This window comes from Sciurus vulgaris (assembly GCF_902686455.1).
Source record: "Sciurus vulgaris genome assembly, chromosome: 9".
NCBI classification, from domain to species: Eukaryota; Metazoa; Chordata; class Mammalia; order Rodentia; family Sciuridae; genus Sciurus; species Sciurus vulgaris.
The window spans coordinates 53,935,981-53,960,940 of NC_136469.1; the positions used below are offsets into that span (position 1 = coordinate 53,935,981).

Genomic DNA, 24,960 nt, shown 5'->3' on the forward strand with positions numbered 1-24,960 from the left:
GATAGCTCAATGAAGATGTTGCTTTTAGAGGAATCAGGAACAATTTCCTACATGCTATTAATGGTCACAATCTGTTCAGGATTGAACAGCTTTTCTCTAATGGAGGAGTGTAAAAAGTACATCTTCACTCTAAGTACATAGCAGCAGGGTGGTAACAGCAACAACTACTCTTTATTGAGTGCCTACTCTTCCTAGGTACTTTACATATACACATTATCTCTAAAACATCTACTCTGCAATATAGGAATCATTGTCCTCTTTGTTTCATTTGAGGAAAGAGGCTCAGAATTAAATTCTTTGCAAAACAGTTCACAGAGAGTACATACTAATAGAGCTGGGACTTTTGATGTCAGTGCGGGTGCTTTCCTACAGTCTTATAGTAAAATAGTGTGCATTTAGAGATTCTTTCATGTTTTGAACAGCCAAGTATTTTTTTCATTGAGGTTCAATTTCTTACCTGTTCATCCACCTCTTGAAAGCTGTCAACATCAGTGCCATTTGTTTCAAACTTTCCACAAGTGCCACTAAGAGAGGAGCTGCTATCACTTATGCTGCCTTCTGGGGTCCCTGTGACACTGTCGCTAGCTGGCCGTGAAGACACAAAGAGGCTGATGTTGTCAAAATCATCATCACAGAACCTGTTCTCAGTATCAGCCTTCTGTACTTTTGCTGGATTGTAAGGTTTTAGGAAGGAGGAATACACATATCCTTTTACAACTGGGTAGGAAATAAAAAGAAAGAAAATTCAATGTCAAGTGTATACTGTTCCCAAATATGTGTGCTCAGAGAAACACACAAAGGCCACTGGGGGAAAAATATCTCAACCTGAAGAGGGGTGGTAATTCTGGAAAAAACTCACTTCCTGTGTCAACAAGCCACCTGCTTGTACTCCCCAGCGGATCCTTCTGTTCCATCACAGCCACCAACTCTCCTTCCAGAAGGTTGATGTCATACTCTTGTGTGGCATTGCACTTGCGCTTAGCTTGGTAAAGTTCCTCTGCACTGTATGTGGATAGAAGTTTGGAGCGATGAGTGTCAGTTTGACGTGGCACTTCTGGCTGGGAAAAGTAAGGAGAAGATTTGTTTTACATGGACGTATACTAAAATCCTCATTGAATTGGTAACATTTTTCTCTATAGATTTTTTTAGAATCATATACTGATTGGGGCTTATTTCAAGGAGAAGTCTTAGATCAGGCTCCTATTGTAAAGTGCTCAGCAGAGTTATTCAGTGAAAACATCTCTAATAAGCACATGAGGGCAGTGTTGTAGAAAAGAAAGAAACTTCATTTGAAACTAAGGAGGCAGAGGTTCTAATCCCTCTTGGACAACATTTTAACTCTTTGGTGTTTCTGAACAACAGTTTAATTCTTGCTATATTAAGCACTTGATAAAAAAAACTTTTCATTTAATAAATTGTACAATTGCTTGTCTTCTTCTGAAAAATAGCAGTAAATTCAGCAGGAGTAAGAAGTCATAGATGCCTTCCAAGCTCCAGCATTAAGTGACTTTGAGAAAACTACTTAATCTCTGGAACCTGGGGCCTTATATTGAAAATGCAAGGGTTGGGCTACATGATTTACCTCTAAAATACTAGTAAACAAATATTTACAGAGTGCCTACCTATATCAAGCATCATTTTAGGCATTTTAAGGATATGCCACATACAAAGCAGAAACACAAATCCATGATTTTATGGAGCTTATAGTATACAGGGTAGAAACAGAGAAGAAATTTAAACATAATAAATAAATTATAGGATATTAAAATTAAATTAGTGATAAGAAAAATAATAGGATACTATGATTTGGACAAAGCAAAGTAGTGATGTTTATTATAGTCACAGGTGCTGCTAAACTCACCAGAATCTGCACAGGCTTCTTCTTTTCAAAACTAAGTTTCCTCTCAATAAAGGTGGCACTGTTGTCCTTTACAAAATTCAGATTGTGAACCTCTTCTAGTACTCGATTCTGAATCTCAGAGATGCTTGAGACCAACAGTGGTGCCTAGGGTAGAAATAATATAGCATAGTTTTCAGGCAGCTATATAACCACAGTAGGTGTTAAATTTACCAGCATTGTCATGAGCATTTGAGAAAGTCTAAGAGAGCTCCACAGTGAACAATTACGGCAAGTCGAGAACATCTGAATAAAAACCATCTAATTTACTGTATCTAGAAACCCTGTGAAAATTATAGGATTTTTTTTTTTTAAAGTTTCAAGTCTAAAAGGAGAACAGAAAAAGAAGAAAAGAAACCAGCAATAAAGTCATGGAACAAAGACTCAAGAATTAATGGCGGGGCTGGAGTTGTGGCTCAGTGGTAGAGCACTTGCCTGGCATGTGTGAGGCCCTGGGTTTGATTCTCAGCACCACATATAAATAAATAAAATGAAATAATCCATTGAAAGCTAAAAATATATTTTAAAAAATTATTGGTGGAGAGACCCTGCACCTACTAGAAGTAAAAGTAGGCCCAAATCTCCAGCATATAGGCTTAGGAACCAAATTCCTCAACAAGAATTCAAAAACACGAGAAGTGAAATCAAGAATTAATAAATTAAATGATATCAAGCTAAAAAGCTCCTTCTCAGCAAAGGAAACAACATGAACAGAGAGCCTACAAAATGGGAGGAAATCTTTGCCACATCTACCTCACATAAAGCATTAATCTCCAGGATATATAAAGAACTTAACACCAGAAAAACAAATAACCCAATCAATAAATGGGTAAAGAAACTGAACAGAGATGTCACAGAAGAAGGAATATGAACTGACAATAAATATATGAACAAATGTTCAAGATCTCTAGCAATTAGAGAAATGCAAATCAAAACTACATTGGGATTTCATCTCACTCCAGTCAGAGTGGCAATCATCAAGAATACAAGTAACAATAAATGTTGGTGAGGATGTTGGGGAAAAGACTAATTTATACATTGCTGGTGGTACTGCAAATTGGTCCAACCACTCTGGAAAGCAGTATAGAGATTCCTTAGAAAACTGGAATGGAACCACCATTTGACTCAGTTATCCCACTCCTCAGCATATACACAAAGGACTTAAAATCAGCCTACTATAGTGATGAAGCCAAATCAATGTTTATAGCAGCTCAATTCACAATAGCTAAACTATGGAACCAACCTAGGTGCCCTTCAACAGATGAATGGATAAAGAAAATGTGTTACATATACACAGTGGAATATTAGTCAGCCATAAAGAAGAATGAAATTATGGCATTTGCCAGTAAATAAATGGAACTGGAGACTATCATGCTAAGTGAAATAAGCCAATCTCAAAACACCAAAGGCAGAATTTTTTCTCTGATATGCAGATGCTAAATCACAATAAATGGGGGGCAGGGAGCAGGGGATGGGGAGGAGTAGAAATTTAGTGGATTAGATACAGGGAAATGAAGGGAAGGGAAGGGGCATGGGAATAGGAAGGACAGAAGACTAAATCAGACATAACGTTCTATGTTCTTATATGACTACATGACCAGTGTAACTCCACATCATATACAACCACAAAAATGTGAATGTATACTCTATGTATGCATAATATGTCAAAATACATCCTACTGTCATGTATAACTAGGCAATTATCAAGAATACAAGTAACAATAAATGTTGGTGAGGTTGTGGGGAAAAGGTACACTCATACATTGCTAGTGGAACTGCAAATTGGAGTGACCACTCTGGAAAGCAGTATGGAGAGTCCTTAGAAAACTTGGAATGGAACCACCATTTGACCCAGTTATCCTACTCCTCAGAACATACCCATAGGACTTAAAATCAACATACTACAGTGACACAGCCACATCAATGTTTATAGCAGCTCAATTCACATTAGCTAGATTGTGGAACCAACCTAGACGTGCTTCTAAAGATGAATGGATAAAGAACTGTAGTATATACACACAATGGAATATTACTCAGCCTTAAAGAAGAATAAAATTAAGGTGTTTTCAGGTAAATGGATGGAGTTGGAGAATATCATGCTAAGTGAAATAAGCCAATCCCCCAAAACCAAAGGCTGCATGTTTTCTCTTATTAAGTGGATGCTAATTCACAATAAGGGAGTCAGGGAGCTAGGGTACTTTGGATTAGGCAGAGGGAAGTGAAGGGAGGGTAGGGGTTGGGGTTAGGAATGATAGTAGAATGAATCAGACATTATTATCCTTTGTGCATAAGTGACTACACAATCAGTGTGATTCTACATCTTATACAACCAGAAGAATGAGGAAGTATACTCCATTTATGTAGGATGTGTCAAAATGCATTCTACTGTCATGTATAACTAATTAGAAAGAATTAAAAATATTAAAAAATTAAAAATAAAAATAAGAATTAATAGTCTTAAGTATCTCCCATGCAGCAGAGTGGTATGGTGGCAAGGGAAAAGAGCCTAAATCAAGAAGCGCTGATTAAGTGCTTATGCTGAGATTTAAACCAATCAGCAGACTCTGTGACATACTTCCCCCAAGAGGTGGAGTTTAGGTTCTTGCCTCTCAAAACTATGTGGACCATTATGGTGGTCGTATTATGTTGGTGATGTGGGGTTAGAATCCCAGGATCTTATTCTTGTTAGGCAAGTGCTCTCCCACCAAGCCACGCCCCCAGGCATAAGTGGGCCTTTACAGGTCAGTGAATAGGATGCAGAAATGAAGAGAACCATGGAAATGATGCTGACTTTGAAGATCAGACTAAAAAACATCATGCAGTTTATGCTTGTTTTCTTGGGACACTCACTCTGGAAGTCTTTATTCTGTGTGGAGAAGTCCAGGTGCACTGTGGCCACTGTGTAACAAGACCACATTGAAAGATGAGAGGGGGAGAGAGAGAGAGAGAGAGAGAGAGAGAGAGAGAGAGAGAGAGAGAGAGAGAGAGAGAGAGAGAGAGTGCGTCACCTTGCAACCCCAGCTATTCCAATCCCAGATGAATGACCAACCTCAGGCAAGTGAATCCCTGGAACCATGAAATAATACCAAATGACTATAGTTCCATGTTTGGTGTGATCTAACTGGAGCCCCAGATTTTCTCTCCATTTCAGTGAAGTTGAATGGTTATTTCTTCCCTTCCTTGGCAGAAGATGAAGATTCTTTTTCTGCAAATGGTAAAACATTCTCTAGAATGAGGAACACTGGGCATAAACAGAGATAGGGGACCCATATTGCAAACAGGAAAACTAAGAGACGTACGCCAACTTGGACTCCCCTTTCCCTTTCCCCAGCACCAACCTCAGCAGTCAGACTGCTTCCCTTGCAGACGGCAGACTTGAAGAATTATCTGTCAGTATTCTGACCAGTCAGAGAAGAAAGACCTAAAGACACTATTATCGGGGTTCTCAAATGAAGTGACAGAGTACACAACAGTGAAACACAGTGTTCAACTTCCTCTGGGCTCGATGGTACTATTTAGTCCCCAACTTCTTCAGTGGTCAACAGATCATTAGACAGCCCAGGCAGGCCTCTACTATGAGGGAATCTGATAAACAGAAACGCAGCCTGTCTTAATATTCAAAAAATGAAAGGGAGGGGATCCAAGATGGTGGACTAGAGGGAGGCTGTGTTCCTTGTCCCTCTGTAACTCCAGATTCAAGCAGAGGATATCTGTTTCTTGGTGAGGCAGGTTTTGCTGCTTATAGATCCCTTGCTGTTTACCCCATTTGTCTGCTGTGACCACCTGCAGTCTGCCAGCATATCAACACCTTTTTTGAGTGCAGATTGCTCACTGTCAGGCACCTATCATCTGCCATTTGCCTGCCTCTCGCCTGTCCATCACCTGCCTTACACCTATCCATCACCCAACGCACGAAGTTCACCTCCCGATCACCCGACAACAGTCAGCAAACAGATCGCCGACCACCAGTGGAGCACCAGCTGCCTGTTGTTGCCTGGAAGTTCATTGTTACAGTACCTGCAGGTTTGATTACATGTGGCTGCTGCCATTTTGAGACAAGAGCGAGGCCCCATAAGACCCCTGGCCAGACTGACTGAGCCCCGTCTCCAGGAGCCCTCAGCTTGACTAATCACTCCCTGCCTCTGGGACTCTCACATTGACTGACTGCTCCCTGCCGCCAGAACCCCCAGACCAACTGATTGCGCCCCATCACCGGGACCCCAGACTGACTGCACCCAGCCTCCAGGATCCTGCAACCACACCAAACGCACCCGAACTCCAGGACCCCTGCCTGACTAACCACATCCCGCCTCCAGGACCTCTAGCTGACCACTTCCACACCCTGAGATGCAGCTCCCATTTGCCAACACAGTTTGAAGACAGAGCAGCCATCTTGGATAATCCTGGAAGCCAGAGCTCCGATCCTTAGGTGGGGCAAATCCCATCCTGAGATGCCTGCTGCAGACTTGAAGCTCAATGTCAAGTACCTCTCATGCATCAGAGTTCAAGTACCTCTGAACTCTGGGAGGTTTCATTACTATATGACTGTTATACTGTAGATTTTCTTTTTTCTCCTTATAGAAAAATTTTAAGTTTTTATTTCTTTACTTTTCTTGCTCTCTTTTCCTTTTGTTTACCTGTTCCCTCAGAGTCTCTTTTTCCCGTTTTTTGCATGCTAACATACAATTTCTTTTGATTACACTCTCACCCTTTCTATTATATAGAACTTAAGTATAATCTTTTCTTATCCCATTAACAACCACTTTCTACATCCCTCTGCATCCTCTTTGTCCTCCATTAGAAACTGCAGACCTTATTGCAAATCTGTCTGTTTTACTGAAGATAATATTTGAACTCATTCTGTTTATTATGACAATTTTGTTATTGTCCTCATAGGGGCTATTTGGTCTAGGATTCCATAGTGTCTGAATTGGGCACTGCTAATATTGATCTCCCCTTAAAGAAAAGATTTTGGAATCTATAGGGCCACTATAAGCCTATAGGGGGAAATCTGTAATACCCCAGATCTGCACTGCTAGAGGGGAAGATACATGAACAACATGAAAAAACAAGGGAAGAAAATGATACAAACAAATCTAGATTCTATATTCATAGAATCCAATGACAGTATGGTAGAAGAAATGTCAGAAAAGGACTTCAGATTATACATGATTAAGATGATTCGCGAAAAAGAATGAGATAAGACAGCAAATGCAGGCAATTAATGATAATACCAATAAGCTGAAAGAGCAACTGCAGGAAGCAAAAGACCATTTCAACAAAGAGAAAGAGATTCTTAAAAAAAAAAAACAAACGGAAATCCTTGAAATGAAGGAGACAATAAACCAAATAAAAAACTCAATGGAAAACATCACCAACAGACTAGACCACTTGGAAGACAGAACCTCAGACAATGAAGACAAAATATTGAATCTTGAATATAAAGTTGCCCAAACAGAGAAGATGGTAAGGAATCATGAACAGAATCTCTGAGAACTATGGGACATCATGAAAAGACCAAATTTAAGAATTACTGGGATTGAGAAAGGCACAGAGATACAAACCAAAGGAATGAACAACCTATTCAATGAAATAATATCAGAAAATTTCCCAAACCTGAAGAATGAAATGGACAATCAAATACAAGAGGCTTACAGAACACCAAATGCACAGAATCGCAACAGATCCACACCAAGGCACATTATAATGAAAATGTCTAACTTTCAAAATAAAGATAGGATTTTGAAGGCCACGAGAGAAAAGCATCAGATTACATATAGGGGGAGACCAATACGGATAGCAGCTGACTTCTCAACCCAGACTCTAAAAGCTAGAAGGGCCTGGAACAACATATTTCAAGCTCTGAAAGAACATGGTTGCCAACCCAGAATCCTATACCCAGCAAAACTAACCTTCAGATTTGAAGATGAAAGAAAATCCTTCCATGATAAATAAAAGTTAAAAGAATTTACAAATAGAAAGCCTGCACTACAGAATATTCTCAACAAAATATTCCATGAGGAGGAAATGAAAAACAACAATGTAGGTCAGCAAAGGGAGGAACTACCTTAGAGAAAAACCACTCAAAGGAGAAACCAAGCCAACTTAAAAACCAAAAATAAGCCCAAATGACTGGGAATACGAATCATATCTCAATAATAACCCTGAACGTTAATGGCCTAAACTCATCAATCAAAAGACACAGACTGGCAGAATGGATTAAAAAGAAAAACCCCACAATATGCTGCCTGCAAGAGACTCATCTCATAGAAAAAGACATCCATAGGCTAAAGGTGAAAGGATGGGAAAAAACCTACCACACACATGGACTCAGTAAAAAAGCGGGGGTTTCCATCCTTATATCAGATAAAGTGGACTTCAAGCCAAAGTTAGTCAGAAGGGATAAAGAAGGACATTTCAGACTGCTTAAGGGAACCATAAGTCAGGAAGACATAATGATAGTAAATATTTATGCCCCAAACAATGGTGCATCCCTGTACATCAAACAAATCCTTCTCAATTTCAGGAATCACATAGACCACAACACAATAATCTGGGTGACTTTAACACACTGCTGTCACCACTAGATAGATCTTCCAAACAAAAACCAACCAAAGAAACCATAGAACTCAATAGCACAATCAATAACCTAGGCTTAATAGACATATATAGAATATTCCATCCATCAACGAGTGGATTCACTCTTTTCTCAGCAGCACATGGAACCTTCTTGAAAATAGACCATATGTTATGCCACAAAGCAGCCCTTAGGAAATGCAAAAAAATAGAGATACTGCCTTGTGTTCTATCAGATCATAATGGACTGAGAGTAGATATCAATGATAAAATAAAAAACAGAAATTACCCCAACACCTGGAGACTCAATAATATGCTATTGAATGAAACATGGAAAACAGAAAACATCAGGGAGGAGATAAAAAAATTCTTAGACGTCAATGAGAATGACGATACAACATATCAAAATCTCTGGGACACTATGAAAGCAGTACTAAGAGGAAAATTCATTGCATGGAGCGCATTCCAGAAAAGAATGAAAAGTCAACAACTAAATGACCTAACATTACAACTCAAAGCCCTAGAAAAAGAAGAACAGAATAACAGCAAAAGTAGTAGAAGACAGAAAATAATTAAAATCGGAGCTGAAATCAATGAAACTGAAACAGAAGAAACAATTCAAAAAATTGACAAAAGTTGGTTCTTTGAGAAAGTAAACAAAATAGACAAACCCTTAGCCACACTAACAAAGAGAAGGAGAGAGAAAACTCAAATTACTAAAATTCATGATGCAAAAGGAAATATTACGACAGACACCACTGAGATACAGAACATAATGAGAAGCTACTTTGAAAATCTGTATTCCAACAAAATAGAAAGTACCGAAGACATTGACAAATTTCTAGGGACATATTCTCCTCCCAGACTGAACCAGGAGGACATACACAATTTAAACAGAACAATATCAAGCAATGAAATAGAAGAAGCCATTAAAAATCTACCAACAAAGGAAAGTCCAGGACCAAATGGATTCTCAGCCGAGTTCTACAAGACCTTCAAAGAAGAACTCATTCCAATACTTCTCAAAGTATTCCCGGAAATAGAAAAGGAGGGCACCCTACCAAACTCATTCTATGAAGCTAATATCACCCTCATACCCAAACCAGGCAAAGACACATCAAGGAAAGAAAATTTTAGATCAATATCCTTGATGACTATAGATGCAAAGATCCTTAACAAAATATTGGCAAACCGTATCCAAAAACATATTAAGAAAATCGTGCACCACTATCAAGTGGGGTTCATCCCTGGAATGCAAGGATGGTTTAACATACGTAAATGAATAAACGCAATCCATCATGTCAATAGACTTAAGGATAAGAATCATATGGTTATATCAATTGACACAGAAAAAGTGTTCAACAAAATACAACACCCCTTCATGCTCAAAACACTAGAAAAAATAGGGATAGTAGGAACAGTTCTTAACATTGTAAAAGCCATCTATGTTAAGCCCATGGCCAACATCATTCTTAATGGAGAAAAACTGAAACCATTTCCTTTAAAAAAGGGAACAAGACAGGGATGTCCTCTTTCACCACTTCTATTCAACATTGTCCTCGAAACTCTAGCCAGAGCAATTAGGCAGACTAAAGAAATCAAAGGGATACGAACAGGAAAAGAGGAACTTAAGCTGTCGCTATTTGCGGATGACATGATTCTATATTTAGAGGATCCAAAAACCTCCTCCAGAAAACTTCTAGACCTCATCAATGAATTCAGCAAAATAGCAGGCTATAAAATCAACATGCATAAATCTACAGCATTTTTATACACAAGTGATGAAACATCTGAAAGGGAAATGAGGAAAACAACTCCATTTGCAATAGCCTCAAATTAAAAATAAAATACTTGGGCATCAATCTAACCAAAGAGGTAAAAGATCTCTACAATGAAAACTACAAAACACTGAAGAAAGAAATTGAGGAAGACCATAGAAGATGGAAAGATCTCCCATGTTTTTGGATAGCAGAATTAATATTGTCAAAATGGCCATACTACCAAAAGTGCTATACAGATTCAATGCAATTCCACTTAAAATCCCAATGATGTACCTTACAAAAATAGAGCAAGCAATTGTGAAATTCATCTGGAAGAATAAGAAACCCAGAATAGCTAAAACAATTCTTAGCAGGAAGAATGAAACAGGGGGTATCACAATACCAGAACTTCAACTATACTACAAAGCAATAGTGACAAAAATGGCATGGTACTGGCACAAAAATAGACAGGTAGATCAATGGTACAGAATAGAGGACACGGACACAAACCCAAATAGATACAATTTTCTCATACTAGACAAAGGGCCCAAAAATATGCAATGGAGAAAAGATAGCCTCTTCAACAAATGGTGCTGGGAAAACTGGAAATCCATATGCAACAGAATGAAACTAAACCCCTATCTCTCACCCTGCACAAAAATCAACTCACAATGGATCAAGGACCTTGAAATCAGACCAGAGACCCTGCATCTTATAGAAGAAAAAGTAGGTCCACATCTTCAACTTGTTGGTTTTGTATCAGACTTCCTTAACAGGAATCCTATAGCACAAGAAATAAAAGCAAGAATCAATAACTGGGACAGATTCAAACTAAATAGCTTGTCTCAGCAAAGGAAATTATCAGCAATGCGAAGAGAGAGCTTACAGAGTGGGAGAATATCTTTGCCACTCATACTTCAGATAGAGCACTAGTTTCCAGAATATATAAAGAACTCAAAAAACCTACACGAAGAATACAAATAACCCAATCAACAAATGGGCTAAGGATATGAACGGACGCTTCACAGAAGAAGATCTACAAGCAATCAACAAGCATATGAAAAAATATTCACCTTCTTTAGTAATAAGAGAAATGCAAATCAAAACTACCCTAAGATTCCATCTCACCCCAATTAGAATGGTGATTATCAAGAATACAAGCAACAATAGGTGTTGGAGAGGATGTGGGGGAAAAGGTACACTCATACATTGCTAGTGGGGCTGCAAATTAGTGCAGCCATTCTGGAAAGCAGTGTGGAGATTCCTTAGAAAACTTGGAATGGACCTACCATTTGACCCAGCTATCCCATTCTCGGCCTATACCCAAAGGACTTAAAATCAGCATACTACAGAGATATAACCACATCAATGTTCACAGCTTCTCAATTCACAATAGCCAGATTGTGGAACCAACCTAGATGTCCTTCAATTGATGAATGGATAAAGAAACTGTGGTATATATATATACACACACACACAAAGGAATATTACTCAGCTATAAAGAAGAATAAAATTATAAAATTATGGGATTTGCAGGCAAATGTATGAAATTGGAGAACATCATGCTAAGTGAGATAAGCCAATCTCAAAAAACCAAAGGACAAATGATCTCGCTGATAAGCAGATGTTGACACATAATGGGGGGTGGGGGGGAGAATGGAGGAAGGAAGGACTGTATAAGGGAAAACAGGGGTGGGAGAGGTGGGGGTGAAGGAAAAAATAACAGAATGAATGAAACATCATTACCCTATGTAAATGTATGATTATGCAAATGGTATGCTGTTACTCCACGTACAAACAGAAACAACATGTATCTCATTTGTTTACAATAAAAATTAAAAAAATAATGAAAAATGAATATTAAAATTAGGGCAGAAAAAAAAGGAAATAGATGGCTTAGAAGACTAGATAGGAAAATTTCATAGGAAATAGAGCAAAGTGATAGAGATAGAAAATAAGTAAGAAAAGATAATAAAAGTAGAGGTCCCATCCAGGAGTTTCTGAAAAAGAATAAAGAAAGAAATATCATCAATGAAATTGAATTTCATCAATGAAATTGAAATTGAATTTTGAAATTAATGATTTCAATAAAGTTTCTAGAAGAAAAAGAACTTTCTTTTTGAAAGGATCCCACCAAATATCCAAAATACCAGTGTCCCTCATCATTAAATTTCAGACAGGAATTTCCTAGGAGCTTCCAAGCTTCCAATGAGAGAACATACATAGAATCAAGAATCAGAGCGAATTTGTAGAGTTCTCAGTGAAACAGTAGAAGCTAGAGTAAAATAGAATGATGTAATGACTTAATATGCACAAAGAACAACTTCTACCCCCAGGGAAACTATCAGTGAAGTGTGATGATATTAAAAAAAGACACTTTCTGATTCACAAAGTGTCAAAATACTCATCTCCCAATCACTTTTTCAGAGAACTACTCAGAAATATGCTTCTCCCCAGAGAAGGGCATAAAGGAATAAAGAAGTCAATTTGGCATTAGAAAATCAGGAATTGGGATTCTACACAGAAGAGAGGAGAAGGGGTTCCTCAGAATGCTGATAAGGTGTGGTTCCAGGATTACGGGTAGTTATCAGATAGAAAGGCAGTTCAGATCGGAGCAGATCAGAAAGCTCTGGGAGAGATTTCTGCAAGAAGACATAATTAATAGAATACCCTGCACAACTGAAAGTCTTAAAAGGTTAGTCAACTGAGAGATAAAAATGAGACAAAGAAAAATGAAGCAACTGGCAAAAGAAAAACAATTACTAACTTCAGAAAAAAGCTATACATGAAAGAAAAATTAATTATGGTGTTCTATGTGGCTCAAGTTCTATGTGGCTCAAGTCTAACCAACAAAGTGAACACTTTGTGTTGGGTATCTGTGTACATCTTCAAATTTACTCTCCTTCCTTTCCACCCTGTTCTATGTACCAAGAGTCTGATCAGAATAAAAAAGCAACAGGTCACTGGGCGTGGTGGCACACACCTGCAATCCCAGCAACTCTGGAGGCTGAGGCAGGAGAATTGCAAGTTTGGGGTCAGGCTCAGCAATTAGCAAGGCCCTGTGCAACTTAGTAAGACGCTGTGTTAAAATTAAAAAAAAGAAGAAAAGAAAAAGGACTGGGAATGTGGTTCAGTGGTTAAAAGACCCTGGGTTCAATCCCCAGCACCAAAAAACAAACAAAAATGTGCTTTAGTGTGCTCTAGTTTCCACATGAGTTTATTTTCTAGGTTGCCCTGTGCTCATCCCTCTCTTTACCCATTCCTCTGCTAACCTCCTTCAGTTTTGCAAGATGAACCTGTCCTGGCACTGCATTGCACAACACTGTAAAAATACTTAACACTACTGAACTCTGCACTTGGAAATGGTTAAGATGGTAAATTTCATTATATTTTTACCACAATTAAAATTTCAAAATGACATGCTATTATTATTCTCACTTTATTCATATGAGACAATAGACACACAGAGGGATAAACCAATTTGCCCACGGTAATATGGTGATGAATATTAGAACAGGGTACTCTAGTGCCAGAGACTATTCTCTAATCACTATTCAGTTCTGCCTTTCAGAAATGTAAACACAGACATGCCAGATGTTACCACTGGGAAACTGTGGCATGTCAGGATCTCTGTGTTCTTTCTTTCTTTCTTCCTTTTTAATATTTTTTAGATGTTGATAGACCTGTATTTTATTCATTTATTTATATGTGGTACTGAGGATTGAGCCCAGTTCCTCACACATGCTGGGCAAGCGCTCTACCAGTGAGCCACAACCCCAGCTCCCTCTGTGTTATTTCTTACAACCACATACGACTCTATATCTCAAAAAAAAAAAAAAAAAAAAGTTTAAATGCACATGTATGTTACATATATATGATAGAATGAAATCGTTTGAATGAGGAAAAACGTCTCCAAAGTGATTTTCACTTTAGTACATTAGTAATTTCTCAAAAGCAGACTTTCTTTGCTCCTGTTCTACTATGGACTACAATGTGAAAAATACCTAGATAATTTTAAACAGAAACTGAAGTACCTTTAAAAATTATCTGATTCAAAGTGGAGATCAAGGAGGAGAAGAGCATCTGATTGACTATTCTTAAATAACCCACTCGAAGACCACAACAGACCTGCACTCTTTGAACAGGGCTGCTTTCTCATGGGTGTGGTTGCTAACAGACCTGGGAAGCCAAGGTGACCAGGTGCCAGTACTATGCTTACCAGCACAACTGTGGAGTAAGTCCGTTGTGCCACAAACATCAGGTCCCTGAGGAGGGTGATGAGACTGCACAGACAGTTCAACAGAATCTCCCGAGCAGCCTGGTTGAACACCTGGAGCTCTTCCACCAGTTGGGCATTGAGGGCCTCATATTCCTTTTTGGCCAAGTCTGACTCATCTCCTGCTGACCGCTGCAGGTAGCTGTTGTAGTCCAGCAGTTTGTCATAGCGTTTCTGGATGAGCTTCTGAGGTCCTGGAAATAAGGACAGCAGGGCTGACAGGGGGTTCAGGACCAGTCTCTGCAAGTGAGATGCCTGTCAAAAGAAAGAATAATCCCATTACAGAGGAAGGAACAACCCATACTGTTCAGCATTGATCTCGGTAGGCCTGCCTTCTCTCTGTAGGGGCACAAAGGAAACAGGGCAGCATCCACCCACATTAGGAGAGGATCTCATTGTTTTTGTCTCTAGCTAAGCCTGTTCAAGGACTTGAAACAGAGGCTCTAATATGAACATGAAGAGTGAACAGGGAGAGGAATACAAAACACCTGGTCACCCCAAATCCAACTCCAGCTTTCTTTCTATAGTTTTGGTTTTGTCACTGGGACACTCCCCCCTTTCTCTCCCTTCTAATCCCAGAGCCAACCTGAGCTATTTCACACATGGGGGGCGGGGGTAGTGAGGGTAATCAGCAAACTCTGACTACCAAGAATGTAAATGATTCACCACATCCCTGTGACCATGTGGTGACAGCAAAAGTCATAGACTTAGAGGAGACTGTACCAAATTCCTCCCAAGGTGGTCCCAAATCCCTAACTACTCCAAAGACTTTATTTTTAGTAGTGGAATTTCATTCTTGATACAGATTATAACACTTTAATATGGGTATTTTACTCCTGTGACAGAAATGACCAGAGAGATACAACTTTCTAATTTAAATATATTAAAGCTGGTGCCTTTTTAGGTCTGAATCATTAAAAATGATCTTTGTTTTCATTCCCAATCCTGTGTCAGCATCTAAGAACCCTAGATTTAATTTCTTCTATTTCTCTATTTCAAAACACACTAGTATCCTATGTTTGCTTGATTGCCCTATGTTATGGTCTAGATCTGAAATGCCCCCCAAATTTGGTGTGTTGAAGACTTGGTTCCCAGTGCAGGAAGGTTTGGAGGTGGGGCTTTTGAAAAGTGTTTAGATCATGAAGACTCTGATCTGATCATGGATTAATCTATTGGTAACTGAGTAGACTACTGGGAGGTGGTATAAACTATAGGTAGGCGGATCACAGCTGGAGGAAGGAGGTCACTAGGGGAGGACCCTTGGGGAAAATCCTGCCCCAGTTCCCTTTCCCTCTCTCTCTCTGCTCACTGGCTGTCAGGAGCTGAGCAACTTTTTTCTGCCATGCCCTTCTGCTATCATGTTCTGCCTCACCCCAGGCCCAGAGTGGTGAAGCCAGGCAACCATGGACTGAAACCTCTGAAACCATGAGCCAAAATACTTCTTCCTCTAAGTGGCTTACTGTTGGGACTAATGACACGTTAACTAACTCAGGCTGACTCCTTACTTCCTGGCGAGTGAGCAAGATCAAGGCCTCAAAGGCGGTTTCAATAGTTAATGACGATGAATCGGACCACTGTCAGGGATTGGTTAACAATAGTTCCAGGAACATGATCAGCTCGTGATTGCCATATAGTCCTATGGGACTCTTGCCTGCGTGAACACCCCATGCCTTGTTGACCTTTAAGCTGATTGGTTCCCGCCTAGCCCCCACCCTACATAAAAGCTGTGTGACTTCCTCAATAAACGAGTTCCTGCTGTGACGGGTCTCCCTGACGCGTCTGATTGTCCTCTGCATGGAGGGCTAGGAGCCAGTGGTCAGTCGGCCTTACCTATCCCGGTCTGACCTTGTTGGGGAGTGTCCCCTTCCCTTGTCGCTGGTCGAGAAGGGCAAGGGGGCTTAAGACCCCAATAGCTTACATTAATTATTTTAGTCAAATATAAAAAAGCTAACATGCCCTACTTAACCCTTTATCATATATACTTGGGTTACATGACTATGTTATAATACTTTGGTAGTAGGTTTTCTTCTGCACCCTTGAAGCAATCCCAGGGAATCAGCATCTGAGCAGCAGCCTATATCAATTGATTTAAATGCCCCCCGATAACTTTATCTGAACTCATGGGAAATCTAAAAGAGAGGGGAACCAATCTCTTATAGGCACCAGTGAGAGCCAACACATATTAGATTTGATGTCTAGTTTATGAAATAATCAATATACACCTGCACACTGTTTAATGAGTCTCTTGACTAAGAATTCATTTATTGTATCTGGTTAAAAATTACCATGTTTTTTACGTGACCAGTTTCTATAGACAATATAATTACAAAATTACTATACAAAATTAATATGTATTCAGTGGCTCATAGACATGAACTGATTTGCCTGTGTATAGGAATTGTGTTTGGAACAAATATTTTATTTTAATATTTGTCCTACCAAAAATGTACAGGTAAGTATCCTTTATGATTAAATAAGAAGAATTTATCTGCCTTTAGATTTTGAGTTCTTAGTATTTCATTTTGAAGGAGTTCTATATATATTATTCGTAAAATGTTACTTTTTGTTGAGCTTTCTGATTATTATTTTAACTTAACCTAATTAGTCATCTTGCATTTTAATGCAAGGTAGGTAAGACAGCTTCTTTCATCTTGCTCTTGAATTTTTGGAGCATGCTTGCTAAGGAAGAAACTACCATGCTCTCAGATAGTGCTCAATAAATATTTATTGACTTAATGGATTTGAATTAACCTAAAGAGCAAACCTTTAAGAACTTTTCTAAAATGTGCTCTCTGTGATTAACCCCAGAAAATACACAGACAACTAATTACCAGTGCTTTCCCCATTAAACCTCTGATATAAAAACTCCTATTATCCACTCATCCATCCATCCACCCACCCATCCATGAGCAACTTACCTATGTATCATGTTACTGTGAATGTAATCCTGACTCTCCATTTCCTAATACCAGAAAAGCAAGATGTTTGCCCAAACAGAGAAGATGGTAAGGAATCATGAACAGAATCTCTGAGAACTATGGGACATCATGAAAAGACCAAATTTAAGAATTATTGGGATTGAGGAAGGCACAGAGATACAAACCAAAGGAATGAACAACCTATTCAATGAAATAATATCAGAAAATTTCCCAAACCTGAAGAATGAAATGGACAATCAAATACAAGAGGCTTACAGAACACCAAATGCACAGAATCGCAACAGATCCACACCAAGGCACATTATAATGAAAATGTCTAACTTTCAAAATAAAGATAGGATTTTGAAGGCCACGAGAGAAAAGCATCAGATTACATATAGGGGGAGACCAATATGGATAGCAGCCCACTTCTCAACCAGACTCTAAAAGCTAGAAGGGCCTGGAACAACATATTTCAAGCTCTGAAAGAACATGGTTGCCAACCCAGAATCCTATACCCAGCAAAACTAACCTTCAGATTTGAAGATGAAAGAAAATTCTTCCATGATAAACAAAAGTTAAAAGAATTTACAAATAGAAAGCCTGCACTACAGAATGTTCTCAACAAAATATTCCATGAGGAGGAAATGAAAAACAACAATGTAGGTCAGCAAAGGGAGGAACTACCTTAGAGAAAAACCACTCAAAGGAGAAAACAAGCCGACTTTAAAACCAAAAATAAGCCCAAATGACTGGGAATACGAATCATATCTCAATAATAACCCTGAACGTTAATGGCCTAAACTCATCAATCAAAAGACATAGACTGGCAGAATGGATTAAAAAGAAAGACCCACAATATGCTGCCTGCAAGAGACTCATCTCATAGAAAAAGACATCCATAGACTAAAGGTGAAAGGATGGGAAAAAACCTACCACACACATGGACTCAGTAAAAAAGCAGGGGTTTCATCCTTATATCAGATAAAGTGGACTTCAAGCCAAAGTTAGTCAGAAGGGATAAAGAAGGACATTTCAGACTGCTTAAGGGAACCATAAATCAGGAAGACATAACGATAGTAAATATTTATGCCCCAAACAATGGTGCATCCCTGTACATCAAACAAATCTTTCTCAATTTCAGGAATCACATAGACCACAACACAATAATTCTGGGCGACTTTAACGCACCGCTGTCACCACTAGATAGATCTTCCAAACAAAATCCAACCAAGGAAACCATGTAACTCAATAACACAATCAATAACTGAGACTTAATAGACATATATAGAATATTCCATCCATCAATGAGCGATTCACTTTCTTCTCAGCAGCACATGGAACCTTCTTGAAAATAGACCATATGTTATGCCACAAAGCAGCCCTTAGGAAATGCAAAAAAATAGAGATACTGCCTTGTGTTCTATCAGATCATAATGGACTGATAGTAGAAATCAATGACAAAATAAAAAACAGAAATTACTCCAACACCTGGAGACTCAATAATATGCTATTGAATGAAACATGGATAACAAAAAACATCAGGGAGGAGATTAAAAAATTCTTAGAGGTCAATGAGAATGATGATACAATATATCAAAATCTCTGGGACACTATAAAGCAGTACTAAGAGGAAAATTCATTGCATGGAGTGCATTCCAGAAAAGAATGAAGAGTCAACAATTAAATGACCTAACATTACAACTCAAAGCCCTAGAAAAAGAAGAACAGAATAACAGCAAAAGTAGTAGAAGACAGAAAATAATTAAAATCAGAGCTGAAATCAATGAAATTGAAACAAAAGAAACTATTCAAAAAATTGACATAACAAAAAGTTGGTTCTTTGAGAAAGTAAACAAAATAGACAAACCCTTAGCCACGCTAACAAAGGAGAGAGAAGACTCAAATTACTAAAATACATGATGCAAAAGGAAATATCACGACAGACACCACTGAGATACAGAACATAATGAGAAGCTACTTTGAAAATCTGTATTCCAACAAAATAGAAAGAACCGAAGACATTGATAAATTTCTAGAGACATATGCTCCGCCCAAACTGAACCAGGAGGACATACACAATTTAAACAGATCAATATCAAGCAATGAAATAGAAGAAGCCATTAAAAATCTACCAACCAAGAAAAGCCCAGGACCAGACGGATTCTCAGCCAAAGAAGAACTCATTCCAATACTTCTCAAAGTATTCCAGGAAATAGAAAAGGAGGGTACCCTACCAAACTCATTCTATGAAGCTAATATCACCCTCATACCCAAACCAGGCAAAGACACATCAAGGAAAGAAAATTTTAGACCAATATCCTTGATGAATATAGATGCAAAGATCCTTAACAAAATATTGGCAAACCGTATCCAAAAACATATTAAGAAAATTGTGCACCATGATCAAGTGGGGTTCATTCCTGGAATGCAAGGATGGTTTAACATCTGTAAATCAATAAACGTAATCCATCATGTCAATAGACTTAAGGATAAGAATCATATGGTTATTTCAATTGACGCAGAAAAAGTGTTCAACAAAATACAACACCCCTTCATGCTCAAAACACTAGAAAAAATAGGGATAGTAGGAACATACCTGAACATTGTAAAGGGTATTTATGCTAAGCCCATGGCCAACATCATTCTTAATGGAGAAAAACTGAAACCATTCCCTTTAAAAACAGGAACAAGACAGGGATGTCCTCTTTCACCACTTCTATTCAACATTGTCCTCAAAACTCTAGCCAGAGCAATTAGGCAGACTAAAGAAATTTAAAGGATACGAATAGGAAAAAAGGAACTTAAGCTGTCACTATTTGCTGATGACATGATTCTATTTTTTTAGGATCCAAAAAACTCCTCCAGAAAACTTCTAGACCTCATCAATGAATTCAGCAAAATAGCAGGCTATAAAATCAACATGCATAAATCTACAGCATTTTTATACGCAAGTGATGAAACATCTGAAAGGGAAATGAGGAAAACAACTCCATTTGCAATAGCCTCAAAAAAAAAACAAAAAATACTTGGGCGTCAATCTAACCAAAGAGGTAAAAGATCTCTACAATGAAAACTACAAAACACTGAAGAAAGAAATTAAGGAAGACCTTAGAAGATGGAAAGATCTTCCATGTTCTTGGATAGGCAGAATTAATATTGTCAAAATGGCCATACTGCCAAAAGTGCTATACAGATTCAATGCAATTCCAATTAAAATCCCAATGATGTACCTCACAGAAATAGAGCAAGCAATCATGAAATTCATCTAGAAGAATAAGAAACCCAGAATAGCTAAAGCAATCCTTAGCAGGAAGAATGAAACAGGGGGTATCGCAATACCAGAACTTCAACTATACTACAAAGCAAACAAAAACGGCATGGTATTGGCACCAAAATGGACAGGTAGATCAATGGTACAGAATAGAGGACACGGACACAAACCCAAATAAATACAATTTTCTCATACTAGACAAAGGGCCCAAAAATATGCAATGGAGAAAAGATAACCTCTTCTACAAATGGTGCTGGGAAAACTAGAAATCCATATGCAACAGAATGAAACTAAACCCCTATCTCTCACCCTGCACAAAAATCAACTCACAATGGATCAAGGACCTTGAAATCAGACCAGAGACCCTGCATCTTATAGAAGAAAAAGTAGGTCCACATCTTCACCTTGTTGGCTTAGGATCAGACTTCCTTAACAGGACTCCCATAGCACAAAAAATAAAAGCAAGAATCAATAACTGGGATAGATTCAAACTAAATAGCTTTCTCTCAGCAAAGAAAACTATCAGCAATGCCAAGAGGGAGCCTACAGAGTGGGAGAATATCTTTGCCAATCATACTTCAGATAGAGCACTAATTTCCAGAATATATAAAGAACTCAAAAAACTCTATACTAAGAATACAAATAACCCAATCAACAAATGGGCTAAGGAAATGAACAGACACTTCACAGAAGAAGATCTACAAGCAATCAACAAACATATGAAAAAATGTTCAACATCTTTAATAATAAGAGAAATGCAAATCAAAACTACACTAAGATTCCATCTCACCCCAATTAGAATGGTGATTATCAAGAATACAAGCAACAATAGGTTTTGGCGAGGATGTGGGGGGAAAGGTACACTCATACATTGCTGGTGGGACTGCACATTAGTGCAGCCACTCTGGAAAGCAGTGTGGAGATTCCTTAGAAAACTTGGAATGGACCTACCATTTGACCCAGCTATCCCACTCTCGGCCTATACCCAAAGGACTTAAAATCAGCAAACTACAGAGATATAGCCACATCAATGTTCATAGCGGCTCAATTTACAATAGCCAGACTATGGAACCAACCTAGATGCCCTTCAATTGATGAATGGATAAAGAAACTGTGGTATATATATATATACAATGGAATATTACTCAGCTATAAAGAATAATAAAATTATGGCATTTGCAGGGAAATGTATGAAATTGGAGAATATCATGCTAAGTGAGATAAACCAATCTCAAAAATCCAAAAGAGGAATGATCTCACTGATAAGCGGATGATGACACTTAATGGGGGGTGGGAGGGGGATAAGAATGGAGGAAGAAGGGACTGTATAGAGGGAAAAGAGAGGTGGGAGGGGTGGGGGGGAAGGAAAAAAATAACGGAATGAATCAAACATCATTACTCTATGTAAATATATGAATATGGAAATGGTATGCCTTTACGCCATGTACAAACAGAGAAACAACATGTATCCCATTTGTTTACAATAAAAATAAAAAAAGATGGTGAAATCTATTATATCTTCTACAGAATACTTGAAATATACTATGACAGAATAATAGCCATAGAAACACAAGGCACTAAGTTAAAATCTGTATTACCCAGACTAGCTTACCACCCAAATATTTTATTGACTCAAGCATGTCTTTTATGATACCTAGCCTATATTTTATAGAACTCTTAGAAAAGAGATATTTTATCATGAAACAGAAGAAATAACACGTGGCTCAAGCAGAAGGAAAGCTTTGCTGTCAAGTACGCATTGTGTTAGTCAGAATCACATCCTCAGAAAATGCCTGTGCTTCCTCTCTAAGGATGGAAGGCATTTCTAGAGACATCTTTAAGAAAATCATAGCTTTCCAACTTAATAAATCCTTGATATAATATATGCAAACTCAAACTAAATATTGATTCTAAAAGCTACACAGGCACTAACTACTCCTAGAAACACAGTCCAGAGTTGTCTTAAATTTCAATTATGGTAAAATCCTCAACTAATCCACTTTAAAAATATTTAATTATTTTTTTAAAATCCCTGTTAAAATCTCCTAATTTGACAGTAGTATTTGCTTTAGTGCATATTTTATTTCTCACTCCAGAAAAAGAAATGTAAATCAGCCTTTCTTTTAACCCCACTCTTTAACTTGTATTTCCTATGAATATAAATAACTTACAAAGTCATGACAGGGATTTGGAGCATTACTCAGAGTCTCTGAAGAGCCCCTCTCCTCCTCATCTTTGTTGTAGGAAATCTCCTGGAGCTCTCTCACACTCTGGAGAGCAATGGGCAAGGCATCCTGAAACCCAACAAGGCAAGTTCTGCGGTTATTACAATTAAATGTATCCCCAATGTGAACTTTAGCATCATTTCTTCTGAGAGATAAATGGGGGAAGAAAAGGAACTATGAAAATTTTGTGGATATTCTGTACAATCAGGTTACTTAAAATAATCTTTCTTCCTGCTTTCCCCCCATGTCACTTTCCCATAATATTCTGTATGAGGCCCTAGTTGATTAAGACAAGCCCTTACTGACCATTCTTTAGCATTGGATTGATAGATTCCTTATATTAAAAGTCACTCCTCTTTGATATAATCATCACTTTTCCTTGGTAAATGTAATGCTCTCTTAAGGGAAGATGCTCACATTTTTGTTGAATCAATCACTGAAAATATAGGACTTTCCAGTAAATGTTCCCAAAAGACGTTTCCTCCTTGAAGGGTATGTAAAGGTACACAAAGGTCAGTCCCCTCTTCCCTCTGGCTGTTATAACTGCTTTGGTTTTCTTTTCACAGAAGGCAGTGCTTCAGAAAGTGATTAGCAAACCTGACTGTAAAAATCAGGATTTGCCTCAGAGAATAAATAAGAACAGAATGGTGCTTGTTTACAGAACATAGAACCCTGCCTCCAAATCAGTGTATTTGTCACCTTAACCCTTGGCTGGTGTTATATTTCATCTAAGTGTGCAAGCATCTACTTCCAAAAACAGATAAGCAAGAGAAAACATTTCTGGAAAAGGAAGGGAGCCATTTATTACCTGATTTACATGGAACTCCACTAACTTCTTATGTCTCATAGTCATAACCACTGTCAAGATGCTGCTTAGGACCATGTGTCCTTGGTAATATGCATGAGGAGAAGAATCTCCTGGCTGACCTTGCTGCTGAGAATAATCATGTTGTTCTCCAATAGGATTTCATTGAAATCAGTAACTCACAAGAGGGTCAGGACAACCTCCTATAGGACTAGAAATTTGTGGGGATGTTTTTGTTTTCTGGTGTAATCGTGTGAGAGCATTTGCACTGTGTATTATTTTGTAGTTCAAGTTATTCTGCTTCATATTGATTTTTATACTTTAGGGACTAAGAGGAGAGATTAGTAAAATCAGACAAATTATATACACATTCTGCCTAATGCACATTTTTTAATTTAATGGTTTAATGACCTCATCTCTGTTGTAAAGAAAACACACTGGTGGTCCATGTGGCAACCATCGGAACAAAATCCCCAAACACGGCAGTTTGGGTTGTGGGGAGGATGGGTCAAAGCGCAAAACCCAAACTGTTATACTGGCTTCCTTCATGGCATTTTGCAATCTTCAAAATTTGACACAGTAAGTGTCATCATACAAATGAACGAACAGTCACACTTATTCCTCATAGACACCATGGGAATCAGGGCATTTTGGAAGAAGCATCAACAACAGTTGTGTCTTACCTACCTGTACATGTTGGAGACAGAATGAAATATTCTTCATACAATGCCTCACAGTCTTTTCTAAAGCTCTAAACATCTTTTCTTCTTTGTTAAAGGTATTATCTTTCACCTAAAATATATATGAAATTATTTATTTTCATAATTCAAATGAACCTGATATTTGGAAAACAAAACAAAAAACAAACAAACAAACAAAAAAACCAGGAAAGATCACATTGGCCCAGCACAGTACAAAAAAATTCTTGTTGATTTCAAAACCTTCTGTGATATGCCGACATACTTCCTGGGTGGGCATACTGCACATCCTATGTGCCGTTAGTATTGTAAAGCCATGTCATACAGATGTGTTTATTTTCACACAGCTTCAACTATGTCACAGTAGCTGTAGGATTATAAGAATTTTCCCTGCAGTTTTTAATTATATATGTACATATGTGTGTAGATTTGAATTATATTAATTTGTGGGCTTATAAAAGCTAAATAGATCAAATAGCTAAATTTGATCTATGGACTAAAATGTATTGCTTTGCTCAGAAGATTCACTCC

At 38.1% G+C, this 24,960-nt stretch overlaps 1 protein-coding gene across 1 annotated transcript in view; it reads right to left on the reverse strand.

Moving 5' to 3' along the window:
• ARHGEF38 (Rho guanine nucleotide exchange factor 38) overlaps positions 1 to 24,960 on the reverse strand; it is a 167,369-nt gene that overhangs the window by 10,973 nt on the left and 131,436 nt on the right. Inside the window, exons 8-13 of the mRNA XM_079154687.1 lie at positions 24,419 to 24,523; positions 22,873 to 22,995; positions 14,453 to 14,764; positions 1,862 to 2,005; positions 860 to 1,058; positions 458 to 717 (exon numbers count right to left, since the gene is read on the reverse strand). Of these exons, the coding sequence (XP_079010813.1) occupies positions 458 to 717; positions 860 to 1,058; positions 1,862 to 2,005; positions 14,453 to 14,764; positions 22,873 to 22,995; positions 24,419 to 24,523 (1,143 nt within the window). The remainder of the gene's footprint in view (positions 1 to 457; positions 718 to 859; positions 1,059 to 1,861; positions 2,006 to 14,452; positions 14,765 to 22,872; positions 22,996 to 24,418; positions 24,524 to 24,960) is intronic.